The 19,253-nt window shown below is 53.6% G+C and overlaps 4 protein-coding genes across 4 annotated transcripts; 2 read left to right on the top strand and 2 right to left on the bottom strand.

Moving 5' to 3' along the window:
* Positions 1 to 5,890: 5,890 nt before the first annotated feature.
* Positions 5,891 to 7,117, bottom strand: ASPACDRAFT_1889733 (beta-ketoacyl reductase; the record flags this gene model as incomplete). Its single annotated transcript, XM_020198547.1, has 2 exons — positions 6,660 to 7,117; positions 5,891 to 6,598 (listed from the first exon to the last, which is right to left on the bottom strand). The coding sequence occupies exons 1-2, from the start codon at positions 7,023 to 7,025 to the stop codon at positions 5,891 to 5,893; spliced, it is 1,074 nt and encodes a 357-aa protein (XP_020054142.1). The 5' UTR covers positions 7,026 to 7,117.
* A 199-nt stretch (positions 7,118 to 7,316) lies between these two features.
* ASPACDRAFT_1889732 (uncharacterized protein) lies at positions 7,317 to 15,099 on the top strand (the record flags this gene model as incomplete). The annotated part of the gene is made up of 14 exons (XM_020198546.1): positions 7,317 to 7,539; positions 7,615 to 7,938; positions 8,028 to 8,125; positions 8,373 to 8,408; positions 8,602 to 8,632; positions 8,703 to 8,911; positions 8,946 to 9,218; positions 9,300 to 9,444; positions 9,514 to 10,400; positions 10,453 to 11,041; positions 11,135 to 12,142; positions 12,196 to 13,059; positions 13,130 to 14,022; positions 14,082 to 15,099. 14 exons carry the CDS (start codon positions 7,317 to 7,319, stop codon positions 14,994 to 14,996), a joined length of 6,495 nt encoding a protein of 2,164 aa, XP_020054141.1. The 3' UTR covers positions 14,997 to 15,099.
* A 729-nt stretch (positions 15,100 to 15,828) lies between these two features.
* On the bottom strand, positions 15,829 to 16,917 carry ASPACDRAFT_45098 (uncharacterized protein; the record flags this gene model as incomplete). The annotated part of the gene is made up of 1 exon (XM_020201546.1): positions 15,829 to 16,917. One exon carries the CDS (start codon positions 16,915 to 16,917, stop codon positions 15,829 to 15,831), a length of 1,089 nt encoding a protein of 362 aa, XP_020054140.1.
* A 681-nt stretch (positions 16,918 to 17,598) lies between these two features.
* ASPACDRAFT_45097 (uncharacterized protein) lies at positions 17,599 to 18,859 on the top strand (the record flags this gene model as incomplete). Its single annotated transcript, XM_020201545.1, has 3 exons — positions 17,599 to 18,180; positions 18,230 to 18,758; positions 18,816 to 18,859. The coding sequence occupies 3 exons, from the start codon at positions 17,599 to 17,601 to the stop codon at positions 18,857 to 18,859; spliced, it is 1,155 nt and encodes a 384-aa protein (XP_020054139.1).
* Positions 18,860 to 19,253: the final 394 nt, after the last annotated feature.

The following is a 19,253-nucleotide window of genomic DNA, read 5'->3' as shown; positions in this document are numbered from 1 at the left end:
GAAAAAAAACCAAAACATACAACAGAAGGGATTCGCTGGTGGTCACCCACCAACCCTTCGACGATCGGAGTCCACATTCTCGGCCAGTGCACTGTTGAATCTATCACAGATGGCGGTCAGATATAGAAATTCTAATTAATCTAAACTAACCTAGCCGTTAGCCACTCTGATTATATATAAATTTATTTATAAATAACTGCTTTGACTATATAAAAACTATGGCTCGAAATAGTAGAGCCCAGTTCACAGTTTTCTTCTCATATAATAACCTGGGAATAGAAGAAAAGGATGTCTTTATGCGACTATATTCGCTGAATGCATTCTTAGCGTCGGTGTATATCTATATAGTCTGAGAAGATCGACAAGAGCGTGATGAATCAGACTCCGGCAGACTGCGCATGTGCATACAGGCTTGAAAGCTACCCGTGATAAGTAGTCTGAATGACATATCGCAAGAATATTTTATGTTCGAGGCTAGGAGGTGGTGCATTTTCATCCAAAATTCGAAAAAAAACCAAAACATACAATAGAAGGGATTCGCTGGTGGTCACCCACCCAACTACTAACCTCCCGGCGTGTGGCTTGAGTACGGCTGAGCGGACGGGAAGCCCTATTTTCCACACCCTGTGGTCGTATGTACTGAGCCTTTTACTAGGATAAGTCATAATAACATGTATGATGTTCAATCTATCGAAACAGTTCATACATATCTGCTACATAGACTGATGGAGTCTGTCTTACCACTACCCGTTATTTCTAGGGAGATGCTCTTACTCTTGTATTCCTTAAAAAAGCATGCCTAGGGCTGACTGGTGTTAGTTATAATACATTACTAATTTAGTTGTGGATTAGGTAATATAATACTCAACCAGCCTAGACGGTATCTATAGAACGCTAACTACTAACCAGCTGCGCCGCCCGGGTGGTCGCTGACCCGAAGGTCCCGGCGCTAGGGGTGGAACTCATTCGTCACAGGGATCGAGTTGTACTTGCGACGGTATTTTGTTTTGAGCGGACAACGGGATGATGATCTCGGAGTGAGGTTCGTTATTGTTCTGAGTGGATAACAGGGGCCGTACACGTATATCATCCTACTTAAGCGCACCTTTACCCGGAATTTTGGGAAAGAGGGGGCTGACAGTTACAGGTAGCTGCATGTGCAGTAGCTTTTGCGCAATCGCAAGTATAGCTAGTGATTTATGAGTAAAACGCTTGGACTGTGGCTTTTATCCAATGGTTTCACAATGGACTGTGATTTATCTCTGAGGAATGTTTTGGTCTTGCTCGAGGGACATACTGGGCTGCATAGAGCCAATTGAGGCGAAGACCCGTTGAATCCAAGACCGTGATAACACCTCGGCAAATCTAGCACGGCCGTGACCGACCTGGCCCCCGAGACGACGTGCTGGTCTGTCTTTCCTGTCTTCGATTTAAGCCTCTTGGCAGACTCAGGGCACTTTTGAACATGTTGTTTCATCGAAGATGTAGGACCCTGTAATTCCCTACATCTATACCTCAAATACATAGAAGCACTTGCATGACTGTTTCCTTTGCACCGGAGGCGTACCGGTCATCGTCGCGGAAGCTAAAGGTCCCAGCGTACGGAGATAGATAATTTAAACCTATACGTAGTCAGGTCAATGGGTACAGCGCCTGCCGCTCAGGCACGTTCCAAAGGAGTCAGCTTGAACTATATACTTTATAGCCGAGGTGGTTCTTCACACAACTCGCCGGAGACCTTGCCAAGGTCTAGGGAAAGCGCAATGTTCCATTTAATCAAGGACCCTGACCAGCTCGCAGTCAGCCTCCAGCAGCAGACAGCATTAAAAGAAGGCGTGACTACCTAGATCGTGGGAAAATAGTTTTGTCCACTGACAAAGCAAAGTTGCTAACAACAAGAAGAATTGGCCACTATTACTACTTTGACCGGCATGGATGGCTAGTATCTCCACTCAATCATACTTCCAATGATTTTCCGCGTTATCCTCCCCGAACCATCCTGCCTGTTCGCTCAAGCCATTGGTGAGCCCAGCCACAAGACAACGAGCAGCAAAAGTCGCCGGGTGAACGCCACCGAGAGCATCTCTGGTGGGGCCTTCAACGCCGGCTCGAGCTCGGTTCCGAGATCGCATGCGTCCAGCTGGTGCCGTATTTAGCATTCAAGGCACCATGGGCGCTGTTCGCATCGTCCTGAGCCTCCATGATCCTTTGTGCGATGAAGTCGCTGGTCGGCTTCCACAGCGCCCTTATACTCATCCATAACTACCCTCTGCTCCGCCTCCTGAGCGTCAGCCTTACCAACCCACCAACGGCAGAATAAGAGAGATCAACGTCTTCCGAATAACCGTTGCCAGTCAAACCTCCAATACTGAAACTCACGAGATTAATGATGCCCTTCTCAATCAACTTTCGGTCAACCACTATGTTGATCAACCTTACGCTGGCTCTCCTTGCAGCAGTTGGACCTCTTCTTTGTGACACCAGATATTCAATGTCGAAGGCTTTACTGGAGTATTTGCAGAGCCCCACCATATTCCTGATCCGTAAGATTCGGTGTTGATAGTGAGATCAAACCGGAGTAGATGTCCGGAAAGAATGGAATCTCGAGCCAATCTCCGGCGGCTTCCAGCTTTCCTCATGATACTTGGATCATCCCAGCATAGAAATGGGAGAGGTCCCGGTGAGAACGCCCCAGTATCTATCCAATATGTCACGTTCTCCATACGAATGTGATCTTTATCAGGCATCCATTTGGCGTGGGTATCGGCCATATCAGCAAACCGCCCAATGGGAATGTTGGGGCTTTTGGGGTTCCAGAAACGAACAACATCCGTTGGAGGCTGTTGGAGAAGCATCCGTCTCCAACTCGCCTCGGGACGCATATACGCCTTCTCCCTTTTTTCTGACGCGATGCGGGGAATCCGGCGATTTCCCCCGGCGAGAGGAACGAAGACTCTGAACCGCGAGTCAAGTTCTGTTCTGAGAAAGTCGAGCCATATCTTTTTTAACCACGAGCGGGTTCTTCATAGCTTGCTGGTCTGGTGGCTTGCTCTCAAGTGGGATATAGAATAACGCCTGTTGAATTCTGCGCGAGGACTTGATCATTTCGTTCCACGTGTGGCAGACGCGACGAGAAATCAGCAATGTGAGCATATCCAGGTCTAGCAGGATCAGCTCCAGGATCTTCGGAGTGTAGAATACGGTAGACGCATGGGACGGCAGCGAGTTTTCTTCGTCCTGAGAACATTGAGGGCGCCCTTCTTCCCTTATGGAGGGACCGTCTGGTGAGTCGGACATTTTGGATCGAGGTAAGGGAGCTCGGATACGTTTGGGATTGTTTGGGTTGGGGCTCTGCACTGCGCGAGAGTAACGATGCTGAAGATAGAAGATTTTGTAATGAGTCATGAATGTCGGCATTGCGTCAGTTGCGTCATTACTGCTACAAAAGTGACCGCTGACGGAAGGTACAATGGACACTGGCGAGTGCATAGTCACGTCATGCCTTGTAAATACTTCTTGAACTAGTATTCCTCTTTCCTAAACTTGAACACTAGATAAAAGACCACTAAGGTTAGTTGAATTGTGAGACCCAAGACTCTTACAAGATTGCAGCTTTATTGAGTTTGTTGGAATCCACAGGTTAGGGGGTAGAACCTCATAAGAGAACTACGTTTTTGCGCATGCATCATAGCTTCAGAATCTGATGACACCTGGGAGATAGGTGGAAGATGCTTGAATTTTCCCCACGTGAGGCTACCTGCGAGGCACTAGCTGAGGCCACCGAGGTGGGCGGTGAGCGGCAGCCTTGCTACCTACTGAGGCCGCATGGCCGCCAACAGGTATTGTCAACGAAGGACGACTGAAGAACAGTGAAACCACAATACCACAGAACTCTATAACAACCGAGCTCTGTCTTCCCCTTAGGAGCGGTCGGTAAGAATGACAAAGGCGGCGAAGAAATCATGTGCTTGCTTTCGGACACACCTCTTCCAGTCGGGCAGTTCTGTATCAGGGCTCAGCCCCGGCATCTCGGAGACGATAGGTATTCTAGACGTGTTCAGGTTGACGAGCGGTGAACGTCACTACCTATTGCTTGTAGCGCGGACCATTCTGGGTTGAATGCATCACGGATGTTCCGACTACTATCAGGGCACGACGTTTCACCGCATGTATGACAAGCATAAAGTGGATTGGAATGAGTGGCAGCGGAAGTAGCCGTGGCGGATCCGACCCGTGACTCGGGATACGTACTGTACTGTACACCGGCCCGACCCGATCTGTCTAACCCTTCTGCAATCGGGAATCTCTGGACTTGGCAGAGAGATGAAACCGAAGTGGAAGGGGAGTGGAAGAGGGTGGTGATTTACAGATGTTCAATACCCGCAAGATCATTCCATGGGATCCGCTCCCATGGAGCAAATGTCCATGTGCTGTATGTGAGGATTATCCCGGTGGATGAAATGCTGCCTGAGGCTGCGATAATAAGGCCTGAAAACAGAGTCACTAAAGCGGCAAATCACCCAACAAGTCACTTCAAGCCCCACACAGCGCTAACGTGTGGTTCAGCTCTGAGAACTGTTCCGGCGCGCCCGCCGTACCCGTAAAAAGAAAGAGAAAAAGGAAAAGGACAGACAGAGGACAGAAAAGAAAGCAAACCATGTATAGACCAATAAGACAATGACATTTGTCACCATTTTCAAGACTAGGTAGCTAGTGTATGCATGCCAGGTGTTCAATACTCACGCCGGAAAAACAGAGAGACCGTCATATGGGCTGGGCTGACTGCCATTCCGGTATCTTTCAATGGATTTATCCCCCGGCGAACATCAGTCACTTCAGAGGGTAACCCGCGATATTCCGGGAGATTACGTGCTCAAATCAGATCCACACAGCCAGATCGATATGCGCGTACGAAGCATGACGACCAGGCCCCATCCCCGTGTACGGAAGACGACGACCGCGTCGCCACGAAGACCAACCAAGCCTCCCCTTACCCCCCGAGCGAGGCAGGAACCAATAATCCCCCCGGAAGGAACCTCTGGGGGTTGCCGGTGAACAACTAGATAAGAAGCACCGAAAGGCTCTAGAGCTGGAAAGCTCTTCCTCAGTCACGAATGCCGTCGAAGGTGTGATTAGAACAATGGAGGAGAAATACCGTGAGTATAGGAGGTGGGTTCAAGATCCGCAAGCGTCGCCGGGGGCAGATCGACATCCGTGAATCCGCTAGGAATATCATTCTTTATGCATTGCAGGCGCAGGAGCTTGTCAAGACTGGTGACGTTTGATCTCACAGGCCATGGTGAGTAATCTATCTTATTGATCTTCTAAGATTTCCAGCTTGAACATCTAGTAAAGTCAGGGCTCAGCATCAAGTGCGTGGTCCATTGTTTCGTTCGGCCTGACGCTGCTCCAAAATGATTTCCAACGTCGGAACGACATTTTGGAGGCAACCGAGTATCTCGCCCGCAACCTTGCCTACTATGCGATCGTTGACAGTCATCATCGGGGAAGACAGGTGGGAAGCGATGGTGGGTTGGAGGACGCTCTGGTCCAAGCCTAGAAGGCAGTTCTTCAGTACAGAACCTGTTCAGGTGGTAGCGTGCACAGCCCGAGCGGGAAAGTCCACGCAGGCTTAGGGCTTCTTCACCCCAACTACTGCGTTGTGGAGTAGAGGAAGGACCCGAAGTCGGGAAAAATACGACCGAGGAAAACACTTCTCTGAACCTGGCTTTGTCACCTTCTAGATACAGAATGCGGACCAGTTAAAGGGGGCGACTTATCAACGTGTTAATGGAGCGCCCACGAGAGGGTGTCTTGCAACCACCGCCATGCTTGCGCTGCTGAATACCTTTATGCCGACATATACAGGTATCTGCTACATACACTCATGCTAAAAGCCTTCCCGTGAATGAATAATACGCTGGATAAAAGAACGCAGCGAACCCGCCTCCAGAAACTCAAATGGGGGCAGTCGGACGTTGACTTCTGTCGCAAGCCAATTGCAGAAAGCATTGGCTATAAGGGAGTCCACTCCAAGGGCTGCGATCGGGGCATCCTGGTCAACTTCATCGACCTCCACGGAGAGAAGAGACGCTATCTGCTCTGCGGCACTATCAAAAAGCGACGAATTTCCATCGTACGACTTGCTTGGAGGTCGGCCACAATCTCTTTCTGGCAGCACGTCCTGGTCCTTTCTCTGATCGCAATCTTCCCGCGAAGAGGACCTTGATATAGATGGCGACCAGTTGCCTGCACCGAAGCCATCAGGAGTAGTGAGGCCCGTCTGGGCCGCGGTCTCACCAGAGGACGAAGAGTAGACACTCTCGATGGTGGGCGCGGACTGCGCCGGGTCTGAAAAGACCAATCGGAAACGCGACAATACCTGAGCCTCGACCGCGTCCGGTCCAGTTTCGAGTTCCAGAGGCACGAATGGGAGCCCGAAGGCCGACCGATGGCGAGCCATGTGCTTGGCCATCGCGGCAGCAGGCGTGTCCCTCCTGGAGTAGGTGAGAAGAAAGTCCAGCTCCAGTGCGGCGGTGCTCTCGTGTAGGCTCTGCATTCCTGCGGCATGGTATAGCACGTCATCAAGATCCTCAGCCTAGGCCAAGAACGAACGTTAGTGACGATATCCCTGTGCGGGGGTCCTGCGACGCACTTACCACCGCGTCTGTCTGATCGTAGACCACTCCTCCGATACGACGGCCATTTGTGTTCCAGAGCCCGAGCACCGTCTTCAGACGGTCAATGTGTGACAGACAGTCCTCGTATAGAAACGCCGTGGCCCCACCTGCGCGCAGTCCCTGGATGATGTCCCTCCGAGCTGCACTCGGGCTCGTGGACTCCGTGATGAAGATGAACGTGCGTGCGCCAGCTTTCCACATCTCGGGGACAAGAACACGGGCCATGCTCTCTGTCTTGCCAACAAAAATGTAGGCGGCCACAGAGCTAAGAGATATCACTCCCTGTGGGTCGGTTGCTTCTCGTTGATCTACCAAAAGAGGCACTGGCTTGCTGTCGCTGTCCATGGTGAATGGTTGTTGACTTGGGGTAAATACTGTTTTGCAACAGGTATGCAGTTGTGCAGGGCAATGTGATCTGCAGATTGAATGAGACTGGGAGATCGCAGATAGAAGAACCATGAAAATCCTAGTATTCTGTACCTTATACTGTGCTAGATGTGAGAGCCGGTGACAACAGCCATGAGAGGACAGCCGGATCCAAGAGCCCCGGCAGTAGGGCTCGAAATATAAATATGTCAATAACCATGGCATCGCGGACCTGTCACTGTCAGTCCCAACACAAACCAGGGTTGGAAAATGTCATCTTCCGTGCCCATGCCCGAGAGAACGCAAGTCACCTCGAAGACAACCTTTGACCTGTTCCCCAAAGACGTTCAGCCTCTAGACGTCTCAACCAGGAAGCCGCTAGCTTATGCCGTGCGAACCGGTGAATCTCAACAACAACAACAAAGCCAAGATGCATTAATGGAGGAAATGTGCATCGTCATCGACGAGGAAGACCGGGAAATAGGAATGGCTAGTAAGAGAGTTTGTAAGGCCCACATCGAAGAATGCCCCTTACAACAGCTGATACGCATCTGTTCATCATTGCAAGGCCATCAAGTCGCCAACATCGACCGCGGTCTCCTCCACCGGGCCTTCTCCGTCCTCCTGTTCGACACGCAGAACCGCCTCCTGATCCACCAGCGCGCGAGCGGCAAACTCACCATGCCCGACCATTGGACCAACACGTGCTGCTCGCATCCTCTCGCGGTAGAGGGAGAAACCGGGGGCATCCAGGGACTGAAGCGCGCGGCGCAACGCAAATTGCAGCACGAGCTGGGCATCGCCCCGGAAGACGTGCCGCTCGATGCCTTGCACTTTGCCACGCGGATACATTACCGATGCCCCAGTGATGCGCAGTGGGGGGAGCACGAAGGTAAGCCAAGAATCCCGTTGAGACAGCGGTATCTAACCCCCCGGTGGGTGCCGGGGACTTTATAGTTGCATCCATATTCCTCTGCAAAGTCGATGTCCACCTTGATCTCAATGCGGAGGAGATCCGGGATTACCGATATGTGACGCCGGCGGAACTGCAGCTCATCCTGGGGGACTCGGAGATCACTGTGAGCCCATGGTTCCGGCTCTACTGTGAGAACTTTTTGGACCGATGGTGGAGGCGGTTCGGGCGGATGTACTTCAGGATATCGAGGCTGATCATACCATTCATCGGTTTTGCTAGTCCTTTGTGGTGTGGATGCATTGCTTGCTCATTATCGCGCCGCTTTTCCTCTTGATGCTTTGTTCTTCTGCTTTGATGGATTGAAGCTTTATGAAATATTGACCTAGGCTTGGAAATGCAATAAGATATAGTCTGGCTCCATGATTCCTGATTTCCAAAGCCGAGTAGTGTGTCCCCATTGCCATGCGTTGAAAGTACACTACTGCACACGGTCTACTTCTGCATGTGTATTTAGTACCTAAGAAGTAGGACTGAGTATGTAGCGGTTTGTTACTCGATATAGAACACCGGCTTCAACTTCCCAAACTCTATCCTTATACACTAGTATGGACAGTACAACCACACACACAATACTTTCAGAACGCCAAGCTCCGACCCAATCGCAACCTGGGTATGACTCCCCCGGGGCAGCCACTTGGAAATCATATATGGGGCATGTAAGGAGTGCTAATCGGCTGCAGTGCTGTTACGGCGACATGCAGCGGGCCGGGAACGAGGTCAGAAAGCGAGGAAAAACACATTCCCCCAGCGGCGAACTGTCGAGAATTCCGGAAGTCAATCGAACAACGGGGAGGAAATGTACCGCAATGGTCTTCTGAAATGTCTCAGCATGGACTCACGGGCGCCGTTCAGCCTGCAGCGGAATCCGACAGCCGGTGCCTTTAGCCCCGTGAGTCAATACGTACTGCTAAAATTACATGCAGGGCTTCTCACCGACTTCAAAAGCATCTTATAACATCTCACTATCGGGCAAAACCCACATCGAGAGCTTTGCACGAATACCACAGATCCCAGGTCAACTAATCGATACTCTTTCAATCATGACAGATGTTGCAGTCATTGGCATTGGCCTCCGACTCCCCGGCGGAGTGACCAATTGTACCCAATTTTGGGACATGCTAGCCAGTGGTGCGGATGGTTGGGCTCCGCCCCCAGCAGGTCGCTTCGATCAAGAGGACCTGGAAGCATGGAAAAAGGTACGGCCATGATCCCGAGCTTTGATGTGCGGCCCATCCTCCTTCCGAATTGAATGCTGATCCATGGCCATATTTTGCCAGACTGGGGTGGAAGGTGCATATTTCCTCACGGGAGATATTGCCCGCTTCGACGCGGCCATGTTCAGGATTTCGCCCGAGGAGGCCCAGGCGATGGACCCTCAGCAGCGACTGCTCCTAGAAGTGACATATGAGGCTCTGGAGAATGGTGCGGATTGAGGCCAAGCCCCAACAAGTCCCCGTCAAACGAATTACTGACCCTGTTCCCGTTCCCAAGGGGGCATTTCGCTGCAATCGATCAGTGGAAGCAATACGGCTGTCTTCATCGGGACCTTTGCCTACGACTATGCGAATCTGGCAGCCAAGAACAGATCCCCGATCGGTGGCCACAGTGCCCTTGGAGCAAGTCGAAGCATTCTCGCCAACCGCGTCTCCTATGTACTGAACCTCAACGGCCCCAGTATGACCATCGACACCGCGTGCTCGGCCAGCTTGGTCGCGTTGCATCAAGCCCGCCAAGCCATCCTCAGCGGGGAGATAGAGCAGGCCATCGTCGGGGGCGTCAACCTGATCTGCCAGAGTGACCTTCACGTTGGCCTCCACCAGCTCAACGTCCTCTCCTCCAGCGGGCGGTCCTCTCCGTTTGACCGTCGCGCGTCAGGGTACGGTCGTGGCGAAGGATGTGTATCGGTGATCCTGAAACGCCTGGACGCCGCGGTCCGCGACGGGGACCCCATCCGCGCGGTGATCCGAGCCTCGGGCGTCAATTCAGACGGCCGGACGGCGGGAATTGCCTTCCCCAATGGAGAGGCACAAGAGTCCCTCGTCCGCAGGGTCTACCAAGATGCTGGATTGCATCTGGGGGATACGGCGTTTGTCGAGGCGCACGGTACAGGGACGCCGACCGGTGACGCCGTGGAAGCAAGAGCCATCGCCAGGATCTTCTCTAACCCGCAGCTCCATGTGGGCTCCGTCAAGGGAAATATCGGTCATCTCGAAGGCGCGAGTGGCCTGGCCGGACTAGTCAAGGCCATTATCTGTCTAGAGCGAGCCACGATTCCTCCGCAGTGCGGCTTCTCGCAACCCAACAGCAACATCCCCCTTGACAAATGGACAATGCAGGTTGGTCCCCTCCTGGTGCCCTGTATGTACAACCTATGTACTGTAAGCCTTGCACCGATCACTGACCCGGGTACGTTCGAAATGGAATTGACAGATCCCGCGCGGGTTGACGCCATGGCCTCTCACAGGGCTCAGGAGAGCCTCCGTCAACAGCTTCGGATTTGGCGGAACCAATGCTCACGTTGTTCTCGATCGTGGGTTCGGTTCCAGTTTCATCTCTGGCGTAGCCTGGCCACGATCGTCGTCGGATCCGCACAATGTCGACAACGATCTGTCGGCCAATCGCATCCGCCGACTCTTCATGATTTCGGCGAACGACCAGGCGTCAAGGTCTATGATGATCCAGCAGCTGGTCGACTGGCTGGGTTCTGTTCGCCCCCCACATCAAGATCCATTTTTGCAGAGTTTGGCGTACTCTCTAGCCCGGCGGTCACGTTTACGGTCTCGTCTCGCGGTTGCAGCCTCTTCTATTGAAGAATTGTCTCTCAATATGTCGCGTGATACCCCTGGGTTGGCCAGCAGGCTTGCTCGAGCTCCCGCTCTCGGATTCGTATTCACGGGCATGGGTGCACAGTGGGAGCAGATGGGCTATGACCTTTTCCGGCGGTATCCAGTGTTCCGTGAATCCTTTCTCCGAGCTGACGAATGTCTAAGAGCACTTGGCTGCACATGGAAAGCGACAGGTGAGTTCCAGGCTTTTCCAGTCGAGATCACAATACTGTGTGTGGCCCGGGTTCCTCGGCAGGTTTTACTGATATTTGGGGGTTCCCCAATAGACGAAACATTCCGATACGGAGAAGGCAGTAGGATCGATCACCCCGATGTCTACCAGGTCATCACCACGACGTCGCAGCTGTGCCTGGTGGATCTCCTGTCGTCCTGGAAGATCCGTTCCCGGTCGGTCGTGGGCCACTCCGGTGGTGAGATAGCCGCGGCATACGCGGCTGGTGCCTTAAGCTTCTCCGATGCCATGAAGGTGGCCTTTCATCGAGGCCAGCTCATTGCGAGCTTGGAAAGAAGTCACACGCGGACCGCCGGAGGAATGCTCGCGGTCGGATGGTCGGCCGAGCAGGTCCAGCCTTACTTGTCTCGGCTGGAAACCGGCATTGTCTCCGTGGCCTGCTACAACAGCCCGAGGAGCGTGACACTGGCCGGGGACTTGGCCGGTATCCGCGAGCTGGAGAGGATTCTTCCCGAGCATGGAGCTCTGGTCAAGCGCCTGAATGTCGGCGTCGCGTATCACTCTGCGCATGTGCAGCAGCTGGCCGAGCCTTGTCGCCAGGCGCTGTCAGACATCGAGTCCCACCACCACCGGACCAGTAGTGATGTGCACTTTTACTCCTCCGTCGCTGGGGCCAGAGTCGAGGTCACCGAGCTAGGCACTGAGTACTGGGTCCGAAACATGACGCAACCGGTCCGGTTCTGCGAAGCTGTCTCTGCTGTGTGTCAGGGGTCCGGCGCGCCGCGCGAATTGGACCTGTTGGTGGAGGTGGGGCCTCACGCCACCCTTAACGGTCCGATCAAGCAGATTCTGAAATCCTTGCACATGCAAAACAGTGTGGACTACACTCCGTGCATGATGCGAAAAGCCGATGGGGTCTCCAGTATGCTCGACACGGCGGCCGCCGTGGCCATGAAGGGGGGTGCGGTCGATATCGAAGCCGTGAACATTTCGGCACAGGCGTGGCAGGCTCCTCCTCGACTCATCGTTGACCTCCCGACTTATCCTTGGAATCATGCCACGCGATACTGGATCGAGACCCCGGTAGCTGTCGGCGCTGACAGTGACTCATGTCTACACTCACCAGCCGACAAAACTTGCGACCCAGTGTCGAAGGAAAGCCCTTCAGCTTGGCCGAGGGAAGGAGGGACGTGAACGAGAAGTCAGACCAGCTCGTCGGACGAATGATCAGCTCCCTTGATGCTGCCGCCAAGCACTTTGCAGAAACAGCCTTAAATGCCCTGACCGACGATGATTTCGACCGCTTGAGCGATCAGCACCGCTCTCTCGTCGCTGCCCTGCGACTCGGCCGGGATCGAGATTCGCTCCCTCCCGATGGGCGAAGCAAGCAGGAGATCGTGGAGGCCGCCAAGAACTGTGGCCCAGAAGGGGACTTGCTATGTAGGATTGGGGACAGCCTTGGCCAAATCCTGCGGCGTGAAATACAGCCACTCTCTCTGATGCTTGACGGGGATCTCCTTGCCAGGTATTACCGCTCGGCGCTTGGTATGCAGCAGTGTCAAAATCAAGTAGCAGAAGCCATCCAAGGCATCGTGACCGGTCACAACAATACCGCAATGAGGATCCTCGAGGTTGGAGCTGGAACTGGGGCGTCGGCGCTGCACATCCTTCAGACCTTGAGCAAGGATGCAAGTGATCTGCCCCTGCAACAGTACGAGTTCACCGACATATCACCTGGCTTCTTCGCCAAGGCTCGGCAGACTCTCGCGCCGTGGGCTTCGAAGGTCAGCTTTAAAGTTCTTGACATCAGCAAAGAGGTGGTGGCTCAAGGCTTTGAGCCCGGTTCATACGATGCCATTGTGGCGGCGGATGTGATTCACGCGACGCCAAGTATCCGAACGACAATGCAGAATTTGAGACGGCTACTGAAGCCCGGAGGCAAATTAATACTTTTGGAACTTACCAATCCGCCATTAAGATGGTCGATCATCTTTGGGACGCTGCCAGGGTGGTGGGCCGGTATGTATTGGATGTCTTTTTTCCATGTCTTTTGCACCTCAGATCTGACATGTAGACTTGGGCTTTGTAGGTGTCGATGAAGGCAGAGAGCTGGGACCCACGATCGACGAGGGTGAATGGGATCAGGTCCTCCGCTCGACGGGTTTTTCAGGACTTGATTTGTGTGCACGGGACTTCGATGACCCCAGTCTGTATCTCCACAGCGTGATGACCTCTACTGCCGTTGACCAGAATCATTCCTATGTGATGATCAAGAACGGCCACTATCCGCCTGGCACTGTACAAGGGCTGACATCCTCGTGTGAGGAACATGGCTTTCGGGATATTCCCACCTTTTCAATGGATTACGCTCTTGATCCCACTAGTCCCCTGCAACGAGATACCGTGTGTATCATATTCAGCGGTGTCGAGGAGGAAGGTTCGCCGGACAAGATGTTTGTGGAACGGTTAGCACTGCTCCTGAACAGAACAAAAGGCATCCTCTGGGTGACTGAAGCCGCTGTTTCTGCGGAGAGCACACCGAACGCCTGTCTGGTGGCCGCGATTGCAATGTATCTCCACGCGAAGGTACCGGGTAAACCCATCATCACGCACGAGCTCACGGGGACCTGTCGGCGTCCAGACGAGGACTCTTCCCGCAAAATCTGTGAGACTTTGCAGCTGCTGTCCAGTGAATCAGATTTGCTGGACGCTCTGCCCTCGCTGTTGCCCGATCCCACCCGTGAAGACGAGGAGTTTCATCTCTACGCAGCATCGCGGGACCCGATACCTAGCTATCATCCAGTGGAGGTGCTAGTAAACCACTGCCAGGTCCCACAGTCTCCTCCGATGTTGAAGGACTCTTCAGCCTTTGACTCGGCCATGGCTCAATTCGATGCGTTCCTGGAAGGATTGCTGCATGAGATACGGGAACATCTCGCCTCCTTGAAAACACCCAGCAGTGTGATCGAGAGACTTGACAAGGTATGTTGCTCCGCCCCCTTGGCCCATTGTGCAGAAGCAAGAGCCTGATCGAACTACAGTGCCTCCGCGATTCGACCGAAAGGGGCAAGCGGTGGCGAGGCCGTATGCCTCTGCAAGCCGGCCAGCGACTTCTTGCCCACGGGCTCACGGAGCAGCAGGCTCGTGATCTCTCGCTCATCGGCTGGTATCTTGAGATCCTGCACGCGGCCTACCTGATTGACGACGACATGATGGACAGATCCGTCTTCCGCCGCAATAAGCTCTGCCGCTACCTGCACGCCAACATTGGCCTGGATGCCATCGGCGATGCGCTCCTGATGCGCTCCTGCGGCCGCTACCTGCTCCGGAAACACCTTGCCCCGCATCCGCGCTACCCACAACTCCTCGATACCCTGGACGAGACGATCCTCCATATGGATTTAGGCGGGGTGACGGACAGCCACATCAGCAAGTCGTGCTTCCAGGGCTTCCAGCACCATACCGCCGAGGCGTACGCGTTCCTGGCCGTGCAGAAGACCGCCTACTGTACGGTATACCTGCCGCTGGCGCTCGTCGTGCATTACCTGGACCTCGCGACCCCGCAGAACCTCTCGACCGTGCAAAATCTCGGACTGCAGCTGGGCGCGTATTTCCAGGTCCAGGACGACTACCTGGACGTGTTTGGAGACCCCAAGACCACGGGCAAAGTGGGCACGGACATCGTCGAGCGCAAGTGTACCTGGCTGCTCGTTGAGGCGCTGGCGAAGGCTACCACGGAGCAGAGGCAGCAGTTGGAGGTCGCCTATGCCGGTGGCGATGTCGACCGAGTGAAGGGGATTTTCGAGACTCTCGGGCTGCGAGCCCGGTACTTGGAATATGCGGAAGAGGCTCACAAGGCGCTTTCGGCGAAGATTGCCAACGTGGATGAGAGTGAGGGTCTTGTAAAGGGGATTTTCGAAGCTGTGCTGTCAGATCTCCACGGTCGGAATCGCTAGGCAGAGGTAGAGCTCTAGGTTTCAACGAGCGATTGCGGGATGTGAAGCCTATCTTTATTTTGAATGACACGCACGTGATTAAGGATATTCGTTGTTTGCATCCCCCCATAATGCATGGGGATAATTCGTAGCGTGAGATTTGAGCGACATGAGTGGCAGGGGTAACGAGAGTGAGTGGTATTCTGCTATGACTGCGTGGGTGGTCTGCATTATGGAATGCTATTTTCTTTTCTTTGCTGGGTTGGTTTTGAAGATAGATCATTCATAGAGACGAAGAAAAGTCATGTTCAAGGATGAGTTCGAGTAATCCCTAGTGGATTTCTGAAGGGATGGTGATGAGATGAAGAAGAACTTCAGAGGTGTGAATTGTGGATTGTGGGAGAATAAGAAGGCAGCCGTCCGACGGCCTTGGTACTCAGGCAGCCACTGTCCACGCCCCTCAACCACTAGTTATCTACTGAGCCCTAACCCTCCCTAACTTCACTCATGATCATTGTAGACAACTAGGCCATTCTATCATGTAATGTTGATACTTTAGACTCACATCGCATGTTCTCCCAGCGCAAACATTGGAATCAACAACCAGATACGCAAAAGTGTTTTACGAGTGCAAGAAAACAAACCCCGACTTTGCGGCAGGCAAAAGCTCCACGCCAACCAGAACACCCCCGCCCCCCAAAGAACGATGTGCCGCATCACAAACTGATGGCGCCTCCGAGAGAGGTGGAAGATGGATGGATTCTCTTACATGAGGCTATCTGGGAGAACTAGCTAAGGCCACCGAGATGGGCGGTGAGCGAGCAACCTCAGGCACCAAGGCCCAGAGCCGCCGTCACAAACCATATCCATAACCAACCAGCGACGATACTGACGTAAGATCAGTGGTGCTAGGAAGGACTTGATTCCCCGTGGAATCGACGCCAAATAATTCCGTCAGGTCCAGCTCCCCAGGACTGAATTCCGGCCAGGTGCCTTCAGTGTTGACGTTAACTGTCGTTGCACTCCACAAAGCGGCTGCACTGCCGCCGCCCCCGCCGCCGCTGCCGCCGTCCGAGCGAGAGTTCTCGAACATATCCAGTGTTTCGTGGAAGTCTAGGGCAAGGCGCTCGCGGATGCGCGTCACGAAGGCCATGGCGGCTCCATGATCAGTGCCCAGAACGATATTGCACTGGTAAGTGACCTTCGGGTCGTTCCAGTCCCGATGGCCAGTCAAGGCCTCGCCCAGCGCGGAGGCACAGTCCAAGCCACCCTCGCAAGGCTGCTGCTGATGCTGCTGGTGGTTCTGCTCGTCACGGGTTTGGGGAGGAAGGGCCTCCGTTCCGGGGACTCTGTCTAGTAGGAGAGCATCGGCGGTAGACATGGAAGCAAGCTCACTTCCGCCTACCACAGCCTGCGATAGATTCAACAACGCACTGGCCGAAAATGTGGACTCCGCTCGTCGAAGGGTTGGCATCATGATGATCAGATCCCCGGGGTTGAGTGTTACGTTGGACGGGTGGAGTGCCAAGGGGGATTGTGCTTCTGTATGTGATCCGGGTACCAGGTTGACCAGGTGGTTGACAGCGAGGGTGGGCAGTAAGATACTGCTTTGAATATCGTTATCGTGTTGGTGCCCTAACATGTTCGGAGGCGTCCACTGGTGATGATGATTGGAGGGCGTCATAGTGGAACGATGAACGAGATTGGATTCCTTATCTGGGCGACATTCAACGATGAGGGCGTAGTAAAGTGGGTCTTGTTGAATCATCTCGCGGAGAAGGTCATAGCACTTTTGCCCTAGCTCCGGTCCATTGCTGTCGTATGCATACCGGGTCAATGCATTCTGCACCCGCTCCCCGATGCCACAGCCTTCAAGATAATTGAGGTATTCGGGGATATGAAGATACCCATTCTTCCGCCAGGAATCCCAGTCAAGAGTCATATTCGTGGGGGCTTGGAGATGGAACCGGGGTTTTAACTGGCTGCGGATTGCCCTCAAAGTACGGTAGGCAGGCGCGTATACCTACCTAGTAGCCCTGAGTGGAGCTCGGAGTTCCGGATTAGGCCATATCGTTCAAGGTTCAGGTCGTCAGGAGCCCACATTAGGTACCATGGAAGCGCCAATAGGGCAGATGGAGAGCTTTAATACTGTTGTGCCAAATGGTTGTTGACTGGAATCGTCCATCAAATGCAGGGCTGCTAAAGCTATTCCCAGAAAGGCATAGTAGCCGAGCTCAGCCCGGAGTTCCGGGTTCGGGATCCACCACTGCTGCACCTCGAACCTCCCCTCCCTACGACGTAAGTTTTGTATCGTGGTCTGGTCCAGATACCCTTCTCCCATCTCAAAATAGATCTTCACAATCACAAACATGGAACCTGCAGCGATGGAGAAGAGAGCTGAGTGCCCCTTTTGTGCCACCACATTCACCCATCGTGAGGCCCTCTGAGCTCTATCTCCGGTGCCCTCTCTTATGCAGTATCAACAGGCTCCTCGCTTATCCGTCACCTCCGGAAGAAGTGCAACCAACCCTAGCCGTAGACGGTACGGCGCAAGGCATGTAGCCAGTGTGTCGCGGACAAGACGCGGTGTAATCTCAAGCGCCCTAGCTGCTCGCGGTGCTCCATGCGACAGATATCCTGCCAGTACTCAAATTCCTTCCTGGACTCATCTGGCTCTCCATCACCAGAGAGGGAGCAGACGACTTCGGCGCCGCAAGTGAACATATCAACTCCACCGGAGCCACCGGCTGCTGATTCGTCAAGCCTGTTCGAGGCCCTGCTTGCCGACCCTGCGCCTTGGGACCTGTCTTTTCCCCTTGACGTAAATTCTTCCCTGTCCCCGTGTCGCGACCCCGCAGCCCTGGTTCGTAATGACAATGCCCAATTATACCCTACTGGTTTGATCAGTGAGATTCCAAGCTCGCTGCTCTCACCAGATCCAATTGCACAATCCCCCGCAGCGGCGTTGACGAACCACAGCATGGAGTTCATCTTCCGTGTTCTTCGATCCTGGCCTAAAATGCTTGCAGGAGATTTCCAAACGCCTCCATTCATTCACCACAGTTATATTGCCGATGGTATGACTCTACCACAATCCCTCGCCAACTGCTTCACTCTAGTAAAAATGTGGCACGGGCAATGCCGTGGAGCCGAGGACTTAGTCTACCGCCTGATCCTGAACGAAGCAAACAGCCTCTTGAACAAGGTGCGTACGCACATCCAGCTCTGAAACCGACGTCGGCTGATGACTGAAGCTCGATGACCTCGACGAAACCGCCCTCCTCGCAATACTCCAAGCAATAGTAATCTACCTGATCATCCTCCGCTTCCCCGGCGAGAGCTCCCGCCCAACGCTGCCCCCACCAACGCTCCTCCACAAGATCCAAGAACTGGCCAACCACGCCGCCAACATGGGCCTTTTCCTCCAGGAGGAAAGAGAAGCTATGCGTCCCACCTGGACCGCCTGGGTCCACGTCACCTCCAAGCGACGCGCAGTCCTATCGCTCTACCTCCTCCACTGGGCACTATCCGTCTTTCACAACGCTCCGCCGTTAGATTGCCGCCAGGTAGGGTTCATGCCTGCGCCTGCGGCGAAGATACTTTGGCAGGCAAAGTCGGAGCAGGAGTGGAATTCTCTGTATATCCGGTGGCTTGCCAGATGGGATGGGCATGGATATATCCAGGGTGAATTTGATCAGATTCGACCGGGGATTAAGATGGAGGAGAGGGCGGAGAAGTGGCTTGAGGAGGCGGATGAGTTTGGGATGATTATGATGTCGATCGGTGAGTTACCCTTCTGGTGGAGTGTGGATAGGACCACCGCTGACGACTGTGATATAGTAAATGCGACGGATTGTCCATTGCCCACGTTTGCGGGCCACTGATGCATTATACCAGTGCTCAGCTTATTTTCTACCCAGTCGTTCACACAACGGCTTTCCGTCGTCGGAAAAATAACTAGGTATTGTTTGCAGACTACCGTCCGTCTATACGGACGCCCAAACCCAAGGTTTCTGCGATGAATCCTCCAGCAACACTCACTCGGATCCACAAGCTAAGGAACAGCCTGGCAGGCTACGCAGGACCCTTCGCAACCCGGGCCTGCTCATAATGACTTCCACATGCCCGCAGTATAGGAAGGCTCTAGGGAACTTCTTTTGCCGATGTCCGTCTGGTACTTGGAAGACATCAGCACGCTCCTTCAAAGAGTATCTGACGGCCCAGGCGTGCCGTTCAACTCGATAGGTGGCGCAAGGTGGAGCATTACCAATTTCCAAG

Source organism: Aspergillus aculeatus (genome assembly GCF_001890905.1).
Source record: "Aspergillus aculeatus ATCC 16872 unplaced genomic scaffold ASPACscaffold_12, whole genome shotgun sequence".
Lineage (NCBI taxonomy): Eukaryota > Fungi > Ascomycota > Eurotiomycetes > Eurotiales > Aspergillaceae > Aspergillus > Aspergillus aculeatus.
Note: the sequence above shows the minus strand (reverse complement) of the source record. Positions and strands in the feature narration are given on the sequence as shown.